Source organism: Podarcis raffonei, chromosome 11 (assembly GCF_027172205.1).
Source record: "Podarcis raffonei isolate rPodRaf1 chromosome 11, rPodRaf1.pri, whole genome shotgun sequence".
NCBI classification, from domain to species: domain Eukaryota; kingdom Metazoa; phylum Chordata; class Lepidosauria; order Squamata; family Lacertidae; genus Podarcis; species Podarcis raffonei.
This window is the reverse complement of record NC_070612.1, coordinates 8,809,827-8,827,358: the sequence shown is the minus strand read 5'-3', so window position 1 is coordinate 8,827,358 and position 17,532 is coordinate 8,809,827. Positions and strand designations below refer to the sequence as shown.

Genomic DNA, 17,532 nt, shown 5'->3' with positions numbered 1-17,532 from the left:
GGCTTTTTTTCCAGCTAGAACTCCCCAGAACGCAGTTCCGGCACCTCTCAGGACATTTTTCTGCCTGAGGCAGAGCGGAAAATTGTCCCTCCCCCACAGGTCAAACTATCCAAGGCCACCCAAGTTATATGGGCACCTGAGGCAGGAAATCACACAAGCACCCCTCCCGCTCCCTAGCAGTAAAATTACAATATCAAACCAAATTTGCCACCATTTCATGGCATTCAATATCTGCCGGCTTGAGGCAGCCGCCTCATTCTGCCTTATGGAAGTGCCGGCCCTGCCTTTCCCTGATTTGTCATAGGTTGCAAAGAAGGTCTGTTGGATTGATGCCACAGAAATAGCACCCACAAAGACCACAATGAGATCACCCTACTGACACCAGGAGTTCTCGGTTCAGAGGGCAATGGAGCTCTGATTTGGTGGTCCTGGTTCTTGTTTGCAAGGACAGAGGTGAATGTGCATTGGAGATGTGAATTTAACGCAAAGCAAGAAATGAAAACAACCACCACCCTGAACAGTGAGCAAACCTAATCTCTGCATCAAGGAAAGCTCCTGGTTTATATACAACCGGGCATAATATTTGCATAATGGTTATTATTTTTCTGGTAATCATTGAGGAGGACAAAGCAGGATATGCACACTGCCGTGATGACAAACACTACCAGCTCTGTGCTTTCACCAGAGATGGCCCAGATCAGGGGTCAGCAAACTTTTTCAGCAGGGGGCCACTCCACTGTCCCTCAGACCTTGTGGGGGGCCGGACTATATTTTGAAAAAATAATAATGAACGAATTCCTATGCCCCATAAATAACCCAGAGATGTATTGTAAATAAAAGGACACATTCTACTCATGTAAAAACACGCTGATTCCCGGACCGTCGGCGGGCCGGATTTAGAAGGTGATTGGGCCGGATCCGGCCCCCCGCCCTTAGTTTGCCTACCCATGGCCCAGATGCTTGCAAAACTTCCTTGGCCCTTTCAAGGGATAGAAACAACTCCCTTTTCAAAAAGAAACAGCTGCACATTGTGGTGGTGCTTGCCGAACCCAATATAAAATGCCACATTTGTGCGATGTGCTTGTACACTAGTGCTGCTCAGCTCACAGCGCTGAGCAGAATGAAAACCAGTGCCCCTATTTGGGATTGAAATGCTAAGGGGGGGGAAAGTCCCTTCGGCTACAATCCTATACACACTTACCTGGGAGTAAGCCCTGCTGAACTCAGTGGGACTTACCTCTGAGTAGACATGGATCGGATTGCACCGTGAAGTCCCATTGAGCTCAGTAGGGCTTACTTCTGAGTAGGCGTCGCATGGGATTGCTTCATCAAAGAGGGCTCCAGGTCTGTTCCTCGGATGACTAAGCACGGGGATTTCATCTCTGCTCAAGATCCACTTTTCAGGTCCTCGACCTGATCAAGAATATCCATTGAATATGATTCGTCTCCCATTTTAGAGAACACCCAAGCTGCTGGCATGTGACATACGGCACACTACAGATCTCATATATTCCTTTTTTAAAATAAAGAAATCAGGGCACACCACTAGACCCCCTTTTGCACAGTTGACCTAGGTTGGCATTTCTTCTATTTTGCAACAGACAGTTCTCTGTTTGAAGGCCTGCCCAGTCCGAGTCTGGTTTCAGGTCAAAGAACATGGTACGTGGGGATATCAAAGACCTTGAAGTGGCCACTCAACACAGAATTGTAGTACTGAAAGGGACCATGAGGGTCATCTATTCCAACCCCCTGCAACAATGCAGGAATCTTTTTGCTTGGCGTGGGGCCCAAACCCACAACCTTGAGATTAAGAGATTAAGAGTCTTGTGCTGAGTCTTTGGCTTGCCAAATTATTGGAGTATTACAATATATCCAAAAAAATGGGAGAAATTGGAAGGATCTCAAAAGAGAAGATAGACAGGGACTGGAAGGTGTTTAAAGGATACTTGCAAAACCGTATTGAAAAATCAGAACTCCTATTAGAATAAACAAGTTCCGTTTTAAATACTGAAATACTAAATAAGATGGATAAAAATGTGTAACAGAAAAAGAAGCATGGAATTAGGTTAAAGGTGTGTGAAAGAAAGCAATAGAAGTGGAAAGAAATTGCAATTATTGCAATTGAGTAGACTGGAAGTCTAACACAAAGATGGGGTGAGGGGTGGTGGATGGTGATGGGAAAAGGAATTATCTGTGGGATTGAGTGTAGGTATGTTTGAACATTTTTAAAGGATTGTATGAAATGTATGTTTGTATGCTTGTATATTTGCAATATGTGTGTATTAATGCTGAATTATTTTAATAATAAAATCTTTTCCAAAAAAAATAAAATAAAATAACACCAAAAAAAAGAGTCTCGTGCTGTACCGACTGGATAGCGGACTGAGCTGGGACACAGGTCACCAGGTCAATGTCTTCGCCACCATGTCAACCTGCATTTATATCTACAGTGAAACCTTGGTTCTCGAACTTAATCCGTTCTGGAAGTCCATTCGACTCCCCCAAACCGTTCGAAAACCAAGGCGCGGCTTCCGATTGGCTGCAGGAGCTTCCTGAACTCAGGCGGAAGCGACGTCAAATGTTCGACTTCCAAAAAACATTAAAAAACCGGAACACTTCCAAGTTTTCGGCATTCGGGAGCCAATTTATTCGTCAACTAAGCTGTTCAAGAACCAAGGTACCACTGTACTTGAATTGCAGTAATCATTCCCAAAAGCACGTACACACACACAAATTAGCAAATGCTAATTTTATGCAATTCTGTCCTCTCTTTTGTCCTTTTTTGTGGCCATCCTTACGTGGCCACTGTACGTTGACCTGGATTGAAGATGCTTGAGAATTCTGTTTGCAGAGGTCTGACTCATTTCGACAGTGTTCACAAGGCTACGCTCCCTGCGCAATGTGCCCTATATCTGTCAGACTTAACCCAGCCTAGGGTAATGTGAGTGCTCAGACAACATGATTTATTTTTTTTAAAAGGAACAACAACAATCGCATTATGTTAAAAAGGCAACTCCTTACAACCCATGTTCGGAAAACAACCGTGCCAGCTTGTTGTTAGGCGGGCCTTGGTTTGCTAACATTGCATTATTTGTTCTAAATGGAGGTTTGGGGGAGACTTTAAAATAAGGAAGCAAAAAGCAAGGAAAGCACATAGAATTGGGCTTCAATTGCCAGTAGGGACAAGGAATAGCCAGAGATACGGATCAAATGATCCTAGACACACTTACCTGCGTGTAAAGTCCATTTTGTGCAGTGGGACCAACAGTACAATCCTATCCATGTCTTCTCAGACACATGTCCCATTCAGTTCTACGGGACTTCCTTCCAAGGAGGCAATAGGATTGCAGCCAGAGCAAACATGCATAGCACAATGTCGCTGTTAGTTTCTGAACATCTGGCAGACCCTCACACATTTCCAACCTTCAACCACAAGGACATGTCTGCTTGTTTAAAACGAAATCTCAGGGAGCCAAGTTCTTCCACATTGAACTGAACACATGGACAAAGGAATACCACCAGCTCTGCCTCCAGAATTATCCCTCATCAACCACACAGTACATCCTGGAGATCCTAAGGTGTGTGTTGGTGGGACTGGCTAGGTTAAGGTGCCCCAGATAGATAGGTAGGTAGGTAGATAGATAGACTCCAGAAAACCTAATATGGTGTGAATATTCATGCCCACAGCAGGGGCAGAGGTCTGTGCTTGTCAAGACACTTCACACTGAGTGTCAACGAAACAAAAGAGGGAGGGGAAACCGGAATATCCAAGACTTGTGGGAGGTCAGTTGGAGATGCATTCAATGAATGATGTGAACTATGGAGGCCTCGGGTTGTTTAATGGCGAGATGTGGCAGAGATACACCTGTGCTCTCCCAAGAATGTGCTTCTGGCAAGATAGGTCAGCCGTGGTACTCAGATGACAAATGACTTAGCATGACTTCCTATTAACCGAGCCACTTTCCCGGCCTTATTAAGAGCACTGAAACTCTCCCCCAGCTGCAGCAAAGGAACGGTTTTGATCTGCGTGGGCATTAATCTCTAGGACCAGATCTGGTGGAGGGTTATCTGTTGATGCAGCGAAACTGCTGCTATCTGAACAAAAGTCGGAGTCGAGCGAGGAGTGGGGTGGGGTGGGGAGAAGCGTGGGGTGGGAAACAGCTGTCGTAGTCTTATATATTTCCCTCTGGCCGGAGCCAGGAACCAGATACCTCTGGCGAGGTGGGTGGCTTGTGTTTATGGCTTCTCATTCCCCAAAAGAAAATCAAAATGGTTATATTGTGGGAGGGTGGGGAGAAAGGCAGATGGGGGAGAGAAAGGGAAGGAAGGGGGAGGGATTAAAAAAAATCACATCATTAAAGGATGGCCAGCCTCATCCACACACACACACACAAACACACACACGGCTTTGCAAAAGGCATGCACCTAGAGATATTTCTTTCTTCCATGCAAGCTAGCACAGCCTGGCTCTGGTTTTGTTTTATATATATATATATATATTAAAAAAAACATGTGTGGTAATAAGATGGATGTGTGTCACAGCAAACAGCTAAGCTGCCAGACCTGGCTTAGGACAGCGTCAAGAACAAAGGCCTAAAGAGCATTCACTACGTTCGGAAGGAGGGGGGGAGAGAGGAGAAGCAATATGTCAGATGTGTCTTGCGTATGGTCAAACAAGGAGGGAGGCAATGGCCAAACGACTGACTAAGGATATACATGGGGGAAGGCGCGTGAAGCAGGAAGGATGGAGCCAGCAGGAAAGGGGCTTGGCCCCCTGCACCCCCAAACTGGTACAAAGACGCTTATTTTCTCCACTTGGTTTTCAATCTCCTTTTTCCACCCCTCCCTCTCCAAGACCAATGGCGTGGTCTCGGACGTTTTAACACAAACTGGATTTATTCTTCGCCCCACCTGAAAGAAAGACGATGGGAGAGGGGTGAACCTAACGACCTTTTACTTTCTCTTCCCCGCCCCCCCTCCTGGTTTTGTTTAGGGGAGACTGAGGTTCGACTTTCTTTTGTCTAACCCTTCAAAAGTCTAGCCCTTCGTTCTCTCCCGGCACGTAGGCAATGGAAGACGGGACCAAGGTGTTACATAAGGGTGCCCTCTTCACCATGGCTGCTGGTTTGGGGCATAATCCCCCAGGACTGCAATCCTGCACAGACTTACCTGAGAGTAAGCCCTGCTGGAAACAGGCGGGGCTTACTTCCAAGTAGGCATGAATCAGATTGAACCGCAAATAGGTTTGTTTTTTTGGGGGGGAATGTTCCTTGGCCCCTGCTCTGCACATGTATGTGTTGCATGGATGTACACACGCACAGAAACACACAAAGACTAAAGGCTGGTTCATCGATAAACAGAGGGAGAAAGAAGGTGGAATGGATATCTAGTTTGGTTGTAGGTCGCTTTGGTTTGCCCTGGGCAAGGTAATAGTTTAAAGGTCTATCTAGTGCTTATTCTTTCAGAGTCTTACAAGGACCTTTGGCTGTGAGTGGCGTATGGCCAGGGGGATAATTTAATGTCTTAAGGGATCCATTTGCAACCCACACCTGTCCACCCCCCCCCACTTCCATTCCCACCCCCCGTCTTCCCAAGGTCATCCTTAGCTACCAACAACTAAAGGTTTTTTACTTACAGGAATGAACATGCACCCTCAGACTCAAAAGGAAGGCTCGTGAAGAGGAGGGAGATACTTTTTTAAAAAAATCAGTGGCTATTTGTCAATATATATCTTTTTTTCTCTCTCTCCCCAGCCCCATCCACTTTGGTGTCATTGTTCACCCTGATTAGCAACCTGGTGTGATGTTCAGTACATGTTGGGATTTCGCAGTAGCTAGCAAGCTTCTCCTGCGTTTTAACAGTTTTGGACTTTTCACCAGTGTGTGAATTTACATGCATACCTCTCTACATTTTCGTCTTGGGCGCTCTGAGGACCAGCCTTTTGCCAACTTGGCACCCTCCAGATGTTCGGGACACCTGGCCGGGGGACGGGGGCAGCTTGGCAAAAGGTTGGCGCACCTCAATTAGAGAGTCATCTCCACCTAGGGAGGGGAAAGATAATATAGGATGTGTATCTAGAGAGAAAGAGAGAGAAAGAGAGAGAGTTGGTATTCACAGGTTATAGAATGCTTGAAGGTAGATATGGGAGAAAGAACATTCATACTCTCTACTCCACCCCTTCCAGCCCAATATTGGTGGCGCTCCCCCCTCCCAGAGAAAAAGAGATCCATTCACACAAATGGGGGAGGAGGTGGGGGTGGAGAAGCAGGGGCGGGGTAGGGGGGAAATAATCTAAAACAGCAGGAATACAACAATAAATGGGGTGGGGGACAGCAATAGAAAAAGCACACTAGGTTAATATAGGAAAACTAGTTTCTTTATTGAGAGATTGTATATTAGTATTAGTGGAACTGTGTTGTAACAATGTTGTCATGCACACAATACAAAAGGCAACAGGGGCCCACCATGCCGTGGAAGGGCAACAGAACGGAAGCGGCATACAATGAATAAGATGTATCAGCTACTGCACATTACATTTCAGCAGGGTATGTCTCTACGGAGAGAGATTTTACATCAGAAAAAACTAGGTAATGTAAAAAAATACAGACCATGCTTCAAGTTTTAGTACAAGAAAAAAGGTGGAAGAAATACACAACCAAAGGATATCTGAATACAGAAAAAAATTTACCCACAAAATAAGAACAGGAAGTAAAAAATTCAGCACAGCAGAGAGAAATGTTATCCCTGTTGAATGGAAAACCATTTTGCTAAGCAAGCATTCCACTTTCCTCTGTTTTTTGTTTTTTCTTCTCTCTTTCCTCCTTTTCGTTAAGTTTGCATGTTTTGGTTCCCCGCCCCCCATGGCCATTCCAAAAGAGAAGGATTGGATCCAAATTGCCACCCAATAGAGGTGTTTGTGTGTGTGTGTTTAAATGGTGCATGTATGGGGGAATGTTTTGTGTTACGTTAAAGACATGGGACACGTCGGTTTTTGTTAGGGAGTTTTGTGGGTGCTGAGTGGGGTTCAGCTTGCAAAGGGAACGGATGGAGGTCAACTGTTGGGAAGGGAGGAATTTGGGTGAGGAGAGAGAGGTGTGCGAGTCTGTGAGAGTGTATCTATATGTAATTTACGACGTGCTCCCAAAGTAAAGAAGGTGTTCTTCGCAGAGCCTTTTTTGCAGATGATTGGGAGAGTTGTGTTTGTTTGTTTGTTTGTTTGTTTGTCTGTTTAATTTGCAATGGTTTCTTTTTCTTTTGTAAGAAATTCAAAGCCAAAGTCAATTTGCCTGGGAAACCAAGATCGAATACAAGAACAGAGGTTAGGGCGGAGATTTGGGTGGCATGGGGAGCAAAAAAACCCCAAGAAATTGTCCTCCACCCAACTGAAGCAAAATGAATCCACTTAACAGGAATTTACAGTGCAAATGTACTTAGCTAAACAGGATGAAGATACAAAAATGGCGTTATAAAACTAGAGCTCTATTGGAAAATGGCCTGTTCCCCACCACCACCCTTCTAGACTACTACAATGACAGCTAAAGAGAAACAGGTTTGAGCATACAGTCTGTCTACCATATTCTTTCTTTCCTTTTTCTTTTCACAGGAAGATTGGTGGTTTAAGACTTCAGCTTTAAGCCTCAGTATCCTCTGTCAGAAAGTCTCGGATGGTTTTTAGCAGGGGCAAATACCACCTAACCCAGAACCTTAGTTCCTCGGTGGGTGTGTTCGGAAGCCAATGAGACCCAAAGAGAGGTGAAATCTATTGTTCCTGGCGCTTCTCCCCAGAGGGTAAGAACACAAGCAAATTTTCCCCCTTTCTCCCAGATGACACCTGAATTTGAAATTACAGCCTGCTGGCTCTTTATTTATTTTTTAAAGAAACCATAATCGTTGAGGAAGAAGCTCTTGGCTACATCAGTATCATATTTTGCAGAGAAGCATAATTTTTGGAAGTGATCAAACAGTGCCTTCTCTCTCTCTTTGCTTTTAAAATGAATAAATAATCCTTTGCATTTTCAAGTCATGCAAGGATAACTGAGCAGGGAAGGGAGGAAGGTAGCATTCCGGCTTTAAAATATCATCAGCTCCTCCTCCCAGCAGCCGACAACCCCCCCCACCCCTGTTTTGCAGCAACGCCACCACCGAAAGAGGATACTTCAGCTTAAAAGGCCAGTGCAGTTCCTCAGATGGATACAGGAAATGGTTAAAGAAGGGGGTGGGGGTGTCAACATTAGAGCTAAAATGCAGAGGCAGAAAACTACAAGGCAACGGAAGGGGCAGCAGGTTGACCATTCACTGATCTACACGATGAGGAAACAAAATAAATTTGGAAACAAACAAAGAAAGAAAAAGATTTGGATCAATGCAAAAAAAATGTTGTCATCCCATCATCATCATCATCACCACCACCACCAACACCACACCAGAAGAGGCTGCAATTAAAGGAAACAGAAATGCCACCATGTGCGGAAACTAAGCTGTTATGTACATACACATGTACAGTGGGGGGGTGGGGAGGGAGGGGCAAAGGGGAGGAAAGGCAAAAGCAGCAGAATGAGGGATGTGCGAGGCTGGGGGGGCGGGGGGGGGCGGATGCTGATGCCTGTTTCGACCCGGTGTCTTGGAAGCCCACTTTTTCTACGCTCTCCATCTCCTCACCTGTGTTTCGCAGAGATCGGGATTTTGACCCTAAGAATGATGCAGCCCAAAGAGATTTGGGTGGCGGGGGGGGGGTCGCTACTGAAACCCACAGGTCTCAGGAGCACAATGGCAGGAGTCTCGCCTTAGGGTCTTAGATTCTTTTTCTTATGGGGGGGTGTTTCTATTAACTGTCCACACCTCACTGATGGATTGAATCTTAGCGGAGATGAGCAGAATGCCTTGGCTTATCAGGAAAACGGGCTATATTATTTAGTTGCTTTAATTAAACTGAGAGATTTTGTTCTATCCTAGGCGTTCGATCAGCCGTGAGCCACAGAAGGGGAGGAGGCAGGCATGGTGGAAAAAGGAGATTATATAGTTGAGGCAAGAATGGCTCTTAGAGAAAGGGGGTGCGGGGAAGGAATCAGCCATGACATCTAAATGCATCCTCAATTTGATTGAAAGAAAATATGTGGAATGGAGGAGGACAAATTGTTCCAAAAAAAAGAAGAAGAAAAAGGAAGCAGAGGATTCAAAACCGTTGTCCGTGACGGCTATATAGGAATGGGAGGGAAGAGGGGAGCTTGGGGAAAATGTGCAATGGCCATATACACATCCCATATTAAATTCAAATCCAGAAATGGAAAATAATTGCTGTTAATTTGGATTTCGGTCTAGGCAACCAGGGTGCATCTCAGATCGAAAGGCACACACTTCTGTGAATGGACAGGTCTGGATATTTCAGGGCTGGGTATAAGAAACTGTTTAAATGTCATAAGGGGAAAAGGGGGTTGTTGGTGTGGGGGGGTGGGAATGCACAGACACCTATGTCAAACCTCACAAAAAAAGAGGGGGCAGGGCTGGGTTGGAGGGTTCCCGAACCCCCTCAAAAAGGATTAAAATCCACTGGATAAGTATATATATGGGGGGGGGGGGAGAGAAGACAAAAGAGGCTGAACAGAGTTCACCAGAAGGCAGAGCGAGGGATGAGACCAGCTGGCCTCGCCATGAGCTCATAATTTGCTTTTCGTTTTATAGGGGCTTGGGATCACATATAAGACAATTACTTAAAAAATAATAAAATAAACACACACACACACACACACACACCCCAAAAAAGCCCCCCAAATCCTGGATCCTAGATTTATATCCTATGGGCATCAAGTAAAACCCTCCAATTTCCGACCACACCAACCACCACGTAAAGTTCCCTACAATCTGCATATATAGAAAGGGGCAGTTTAGTGTTCCTCGCAGGCATGGATCTATATTTGTCAGGTGGGAAGGGGAGGGAGAAAAAAGAGGAGGGGCTCGCCAGAATATATAAAATGGAGTTAACTGGACATTGGTGGGGGGGGGTGGGATATACATTATTCTACATAAAAGGCGAGATCGCTCTGAAATACAACCCAAGATCTCTAAAGAATAACACAAGACTGTTTCTCAAAACAAAACGCTTCGATCCACTTAGAGATTTCCCTCCCTGCCATCTCCGATCCTGGTCCATTTTCCTTCTTACTAATGGGGTATCTCCCCACCTGCGCTCTCTCGCACACAATCCCCTACTTCCATTCCCAGTTCGTGCCCTTTCTCTCTCTCCCTCTCCCCCGAATTTCGCCTCTTCTTTCATTCCCTAGCCCCCTCCGGCTCCTCTTTCTTTCCCCCGCTTCTCCATCTCTTTCTCTAATCTCCCCCCCCCCGCGCCCCGATTCCTTACAGACTGCTCCCTTTCCTTGCGCTTCTCGGGTCGCCCGACACCACTAGGAGATGCTGCCCTCCCCCTGCCCCTCATCCATCCCCCTTTCTCAAATGCCCTACACTTGCTCTGCTCTCCACCCCCCCAGCTCCCTCCCCACTTTCACACACTCACACACACACCTCTCCCCCTTCGCCTCTCTGCCAATTGTATGTAAGAAGGCAACACAACCAGTGGCTTCCATTACAACCATCACCAAACCATCCAGGTCATTTGAGGGGGGAGGGAAAGGGGGGTTGCTCTCTCCTCATCCCTACAGCCGCCCCTCCACCTCCCCCCAAACCCCAACCCCACCAGAAAATGCACAGATAAAGAGATACCTCTGTTTCGCACAGAGCCAAACACTGGAAGAACAAGATAGCCGACGTGTACCAAAACCATCTTGGCCAGCTGCTGTGGTCCCCTGGCGCTGCAACTATCCCTCGGTGGTGATGGTGATGGTGGCGGCGGCGGCGGTCCTCCTCCTTCTCCTCCTCGGTGGCGATGGTGATGGTTTTGGCAGTGCTGGCGTCTGCTGTTTCTGGAGAGGTTGGTGCTGCTGCTGCTGCTGCTGCTGCTGCGGGCTAGAGTAAGACAGATGGCCCATGGAAATGGTCCCTTCCCAGTGCCCTGTATACATTCAAATGGAGAGCTGAGGCTCGCAGCTGCCTGGCGCACAAAGGGAATCGCAGCCAATGGGAGGGAGGCCTTGCGCGGGTGCCTTTTGCGCCTCTCTCCCTTCCTCCTCCCCGCGCGCGCTTTCTCCCCTCCCCTCTCCTCCCTTTATATGGTCTCCAGCCCTGGCAAGGAGGAGGCCCAATCAGGAGGGGGATGGGGGTGGGCTGCAGCTTACCCTGGGGCCCCTCCCTCTCTCTCTCTCTCTCTCCTTCCCTCTCTCTTTCTCCCTCTTTCCCTCCCTCTCCCCTCCCACCAAAGAAGGAGATCGCGCAGCAATTGGAGGCAGGGCTTTTGCAGGAAGGCTGGGTTTCAAGCAGGCGCGCGCGCACACACGCGCGCAACCGGGAGGATGGAGAAACAGGAAGCCCGAAGGAGGGAGGCGCGGCCGGCGGGGGGGAGGCACGCGCACCCCCCCGAGCGCGCACCGTCCAGAGCACACAAAAGGGGCGAGCGAGGGAGCGATGGCCAGAGCCCCACGTGGGAGCCGGGAGAGGCGCAGCAGCGGAGGCTGGCGCTTGGGGAGGAGAAGGCAGATGTGCAGGGCGCACGGGGAGAACGGTGCGTCCGCAGGTTACAGATGCGCAGGGCATTTTTATTCTTTTTTACTTTCTGGCGACGGGACAGCAGTTGTGTCTTTCGCTACGACGCAACAGGCTTTGAAATCTAGGCAGCTAAAACAAAACAAAACAAAACAAAGATCTTGGGGAATTTTCCCTCGGGGAAGATATTTTATCGAAATGTGCCAAGCGGGATACTTTCATTTCTTTGGTAATTGTTTTGCCACCTGGTGTTAGTCCTCCTCGACCCCGATTTTTCTCTCTGTCGTCCTTCCTTTTACAGTGGTACATCGGGTTACATACGCTTCAGGTTACATACGCTTCAGGTTACAGACTCTGCTAACCCAGAAATAGTGCTTCAGGTTAATAATAATAATATTTTTTTATTTATACCCCGCCCTCCCCAGCCAAGGCCGGGCTCAGAGCGGCTTACAAGCAATAATAAAAACAAGATGAATGATTACAACTTAAAATACAAAAATAAAATACAACATTAAAATAATGGAACATTAAAATATTAAAATGTAGCCTCATCGCAGGAGGAGAAGGAAAAGAAAAAAGAAAGAGAGGGAGGGAGGGAATCAAATTGGCTCCAAGCCAAAGGCCAGGTGGAACAGCTCTGTCTTACAGGCCCTGCGGAAAGAAATCAGATCCTGCAGGGCCCTGGTCTCATGAGGCAGAGCATTCCACCAGGCCGGAGCCAGAGTTGAAAAGGCCCTGGCTCTGGTTGAAGCCAATCTAACTTCCTTAGGGCCTGGGACCACTAGGGTGTTGTTATTTATGGACCTTGAGGCTCTCCATGGGGCATACCAGGAGAGGCGGTCCCATAGGTACGAGGGTCCTAGGCCGTGAAGGGCTTTAAAGGTCAAAAGCAGCACCTTAAATCTGACCCTGTACTCCACTGGGAGCCAGTGCAGCTTGAAAAGCACTGGGTGAATATGCTCCCATGGCAGAGACCCCGTGAGGAGCCTCGCTGCAGCATTCTGCACCCGCTGGAGTTTCTGGGACAGCTTCAAGGGCAGCCCCGCGTAGAGCGAATTACAGTAGTCAAGCCTGGAGATGACCGTCGCATGGATCACTGTTAAGAACTTTGCTTCAGGATGAGAACAGAAATCGTGCTCCGGCCGCATGGCACCAACAGGAGGCCCCATTAGCTAAAGTGGTGCTTCAGGTTAAGAACAGTTTCAGGTTAAGAGTGGACCTCCAGAACGAATTAAGTACTTAACCCGAGGTACCACAGTATATACCACCTTTCCTCTCAAGGTGGGGTGCCTAGTTCTCTTCCTATTTTATTCTTACAGTGACCCTGTGAGGTAGGTTGGGCTGAGAGGCCACCCAGGATTTGAACCCTGGTCTCCCAAGGTCCTAGTCTGACAACAGGGTTGCCAACTTGAATACAATTGGAGGGGGGAGGTAAGCCCCACCCCGCATAACCGAACACAAAACGTGGTGCATGTATAGTATTTGAATGGCAACAGCCATCGACTTGGGGGGGGCAGACTAAGCTTACCAGATTTTTTCAATGAATCCGGGGACACTTTTCAAAAAAATAAATAAAAATCTTCTCTTCTGTGGTCTTCTCTGTCACGCAGCCTTCCTCTGGGTCCCAACTTGCTCTCTTGGAGAGGTAGCCACTATGGAGGTAGGCTCGGGTCGGGCCTGGGCTCAGCCACATGTCCTTGCCCTCCTGGTGCTCTCCAACCTCTCCTCCTCAGTGGCAGCGATGCTGCAAAGTCAGGGCTTCTTTCTTTTTTCTCCTTCTTTCTCTCTCTTCCTTCTCCTGTCCCTTTCCTTCTGCGTTGGCTCCGAGGTTTTCCCAGCCCTGGAACGCCTCTGGGCAGTCGGCTCCTGTGCTCTCGCTCCTGTCTTGATTTGGGTCGCGAGGGGAAGGGGGTCAGCGGCTCCCCCAGTTGACACGTCGGGCGTCCCCAATTCCCCTTTGGTAGTGGCAGCGGCAGTCTCAGCAGCCCAGAGCTGGCTTGGTAACACAGTTGGTTCTAGCTGGCTTCAGGAGCTGCTCACTGTCGTGGCGTCCACCATTTTGCCTTGTCCCCATATGATGTGTCTTGTGCCGTTGAACCAATCACACAACATTCATTCCCTATTAATAAATCTACAACACTTAAAATATAAATCCAGGGACATTAAATGAAAACCGGGGATTTTGTCAGGGGACAGATTTGTAAATCGGGGACTGTCCCTGGGAAACGGGGATGTCTGGTAACCATACCCCAGCCCCTGAAATATTTCAGGGGAGCCAAGGCTCTGAGAGCGGCCATCTGGAAGTTTTCTTGAAACTGTGTGTTGTTCCTTTAAAGGACAATGGTATGGGAGTGACACAGGGAGAGGCCTAAGGGGATATCTTTTATGTAACTTCTACTGACTGTTATGAAAAGTGAAAGGCACTGGTGTTTGTTTTGTTTTACTTTGCAGTTTGTAGAAGAGGAGCTTAGTTTGTATCATCTTGGCCGCCTTCCTCTCCACACTGTTCCAGCTTCTCAATATCCTTCTCAAGACTGGTTTCTTTTACGAATTGTTTGCTATGAAACATCTCAAAGCAATTTCACAATACAATAAAAGCATATATAAAACAATTGCACACGCGCGCACACACAATTAAAACATCTGCGAATATAAAAGCAGTTTCAAGTTTAGGGCAGATACCTAGTGGGATAAAAACATGCCCTTTGCCGAAGGCATTCCGCGAGAAGAGAGCATGCATTACCAAAAAGGGCACAGATATGCACAATATCTGAATATATTAATTCATATGCATTGATGCCAATTTAGATTGATATAATAACTATAACTCAGTACGTCTGCATTGCCATGCAATCCATTTCACTGCAATGGGGAAGGCAGCAAGATGTCTCGGGTGCTGCTAACTGGATGGGCAACTTTGAGGTTCCCTCCTTCCTTGGGTTCTTTGTCTTTCAACTGGACTTGGACAGCCCTTCAAGAGGAAGACTTCAAATAAAGGACTTCTTCATCAACAGCCCTTCAAATAGAGAAACAGAGTCAGAGCTGATGTGATGGAAGTATTTAAAGTATCCATGGCATGAAGAAAGTGGATCTATATATCTATAGCTGGACCATAAAGAAGGCTGATGGCCAAAGAATTGATGATTTTGGATTATGGTGCTGGAGGAGAATATTGAGAGTCCCATGGACTGCAAGAAGATCAAACCTATCCATTCTGAAGGAAATCAGCCCTGAGTGCTCACTGGAAGGACAGATCCTGAAGCTCAGGCTCCAATACTTTGGCCACCTCATGAGAAGAGAAGACTCCCTGGAAAAGACCCTGATGTTGGGAAAGATGGAGGGCACAAGGAGAAGGGGACAACAGAGGACGAGATGGTTGGACAGTGTTCTCGAAGCTACCAGCATGAGTTTGACCAAACTGCGGGAGGCAGTGGAAGACAGGAGTTCCTGGCGTGCTCTGGTCCATGGGGTCACGATGAGTCGGACATGACTAAACAACAACAACATACCTGTATCTATATATATTCCCTTCCTCTCTCCTAGCACTAAAACTCGTGGACATGTAGTGAAGCTGAATGTTGGAAAATTCAGGGCAGACCAAAGAAAATACTTTTTCAAACAGCATAGTTAATCTACAAAACTCACTCCCACAGGAGCCAGCGATAGCCAGAGCCAAGGCTCTATGTATCATGCAACAATGACAAATTCTGGGGCAGCATAAACCCACATCCTGAATTCTGCAACTTGCATAAATTGCACCGATTAAGCACCTCTTCCCTGTTCCTTTTCTATTGCACAATTTATTCTACTTTCGCTAACCAGTAATTTCCCCAGTATCTCAGCCCCTTCTGGAGAAACTGGCATCTTCTGTGCTCCACTGCTAAACTAAAGGGGAGCAATCTTTCTCGTTTGCTGGCTTGCTCTATTTTAACTGGCAGCAGTCCTCTGTTCCTGTTGGGTTTTCAACAGACCAGTTCAAAACTGGCTTTAATCCATGCTTAGTTTATCTGTAGAATACATCTGGACACACAAATCTGAAAGATTTAAGCAGCATACTAGTCTCCTAAAACCACATTCAGCATGGGTGTCTTAATCTGGATTATACTCTTCTGCTCGCCACCCTCCCTGCCCTCCATGATCTTCATATTAAAAAGGGGTGGATTTGTAGAATCGTTCTGATTTTACTTTGTCGCGCAGCGCTCAGCAGCAAAAATCACAAACTCTGCTTGAGATCTACTGGGCAAATATTGGATTTTTGATTCAGAGGCAAAGAACTGGCTCTTGTGACGCATAGCTGCGTAAGCAATCTAGCTTTTCAAAGGACCACTCATTGTGGTTTGTTGTTGTTGTTGTTTAGTCGTTTAGTAGTGTCTGACTCTTCGTGACCCCATGGACCAGAGCACGCCAGGCACTCCTGTCTTCCACTGCCTCCCGCAGTTTGGTCAAGCTCATGTTGGTAGCTTCGAGAACACTGTCCAACCATCATCATCATCATCATCATCATCATCATCATCATAATAAATAAAAATTGTTCTCCAACTTCCCCTTCTCCTCCATAGCCATATGAAACTTAATGACAGTCAATATTTTCATTCTCCTTCCTTCCATTGTTTCTTTCTCTACCAACCTCTGGTTCTTCTGCCTGACTGCACAAGCAAGTTCTCTGTAAAGGTTGTGACAGGACTGTTGTGAAGATGAATAAGACCTTCAGTGCTTCCTGGAAGTTCTTGACAAGGGAGACTTCAAGAACACCATTGAGGATTATTTTTAAAAGTTATAAAGAAGAACACCCTTGTCCAGGATATCATGAAGATACTCATGTAAGTAGGGATACCATATTTTGGAGAGCAAAAAAGAGGACACATTTGCTGACTTCTACTTTTAACTATGGATTGCTATGACAACTCTCATTTTACATACCCATGAAAAAGATGACACGTCCAGGAAAAAGAGGACATATGGCAAACCTTTGATGTTGTTTAGTCATTAAGTTGTGTCCGACTCTTTGTGACCCCATGGACCAGAGCACGCCAAGCACTCCTGTCTTCCACTGCCTCCCGCAGTTTGGTCAAACTCATGTTGGTAGCTTCGAGAACACTGTCCAACCATCTCGTCCTCTGTCGTCCCCTTCTCCTTGTGCCCTCCATCTTTCCCAACATCAGGGTCTTTTCCAGGAAGTCTTCTCTTCTCATGAAGTGGCCAGAGTATTGGAGCCTCAGCTTCAGGATCTGTCCTTCCAGTGAGCACTCAGGGCTGATTTCCTTCAGAATGGAGAGGTTTGATCTTCTTGCAGTCCATGGGACTCTCAAGAGTCTACTCCAGCACCATGTGGTTTGTTACCAGAAACAAAAACAAAAAATGCAGTAAGAGGTGTTTGGGAAGGCTGGCTCTTTGAGAAAGGGATGCACCATATGTCTGGGGACATTTATACGAGGTTTTGTGCTCCAACATTTTCTGGCTTCCCACACAACATACATTCTCAAAGCGATTTATGAGGATAAGGCTATGCACACACCTTACATTTAAAACACTTGGCCCCTCAAAGAATCTTGTAATTTGTTGTGGTTGCTGGGAAATTAGTGCTGTGAGGGTTGAACTACAGTTCCCATGATTCTTTGTGTGTTGGGGGAGCAAATGTGCTTTAAATGTATGGCATGTACGCAGCCCGAAATCCAACAATGCAGTAAAAAAAATTACATAACTATATCAAAAACACAAAGTAAAACCATCCAGTCATTGGTGAATTTTCTGAATATTCAGAAAAGCAGTAACCTATTTGCCTGGCACTGAATTTTTGCCAAGCAGACCTCCCTGAGGAGGGCATTCCATGAACAGGGAGCTACTACAGAAAAGGCCTTTTCTGTCATTGCTACACTTGGACCTCCCAAAGAAAAAATGCGAAGAAAAAGACTATAATCTGAGGCCCTTGAACTCATAATT

At 46.7% G+C, this 17,532-nt stretch overlaps 1 protein-coding gene across 2 annotated transcripts in view; it reads right to left on the bottom strand.

The window, feature by feature from the left end:
- Window positions 1-11,217, bottom strand: part of ARK2C (arkadia (RNF111) C-terminal like ring finger ubiquitin ligase 2C) — an 85,783-nt gene extending 74,566 nt beyond the window's left edge. The window contains exon 1 of one of the 2 annotated variants that reach the window (XM_053407598.1): window positions 10,717-11,217. In XM_053407598.1, the coding sequence (XP_053263573.1) occupies window positions 10,717-10,777 (61 nt within the window). In that variant the 5' untranslated portion in view covers window positions 10,778-11,217. The remainder of the gene's footprint in view (window positions 1-10,716) is intronic. The other variant, XM_053407597.1, reaches the window with a different exon arrangement.
- Between the last annotated feature and the right edge of the window lie 6,315 nt (window positions 11,218-17,532).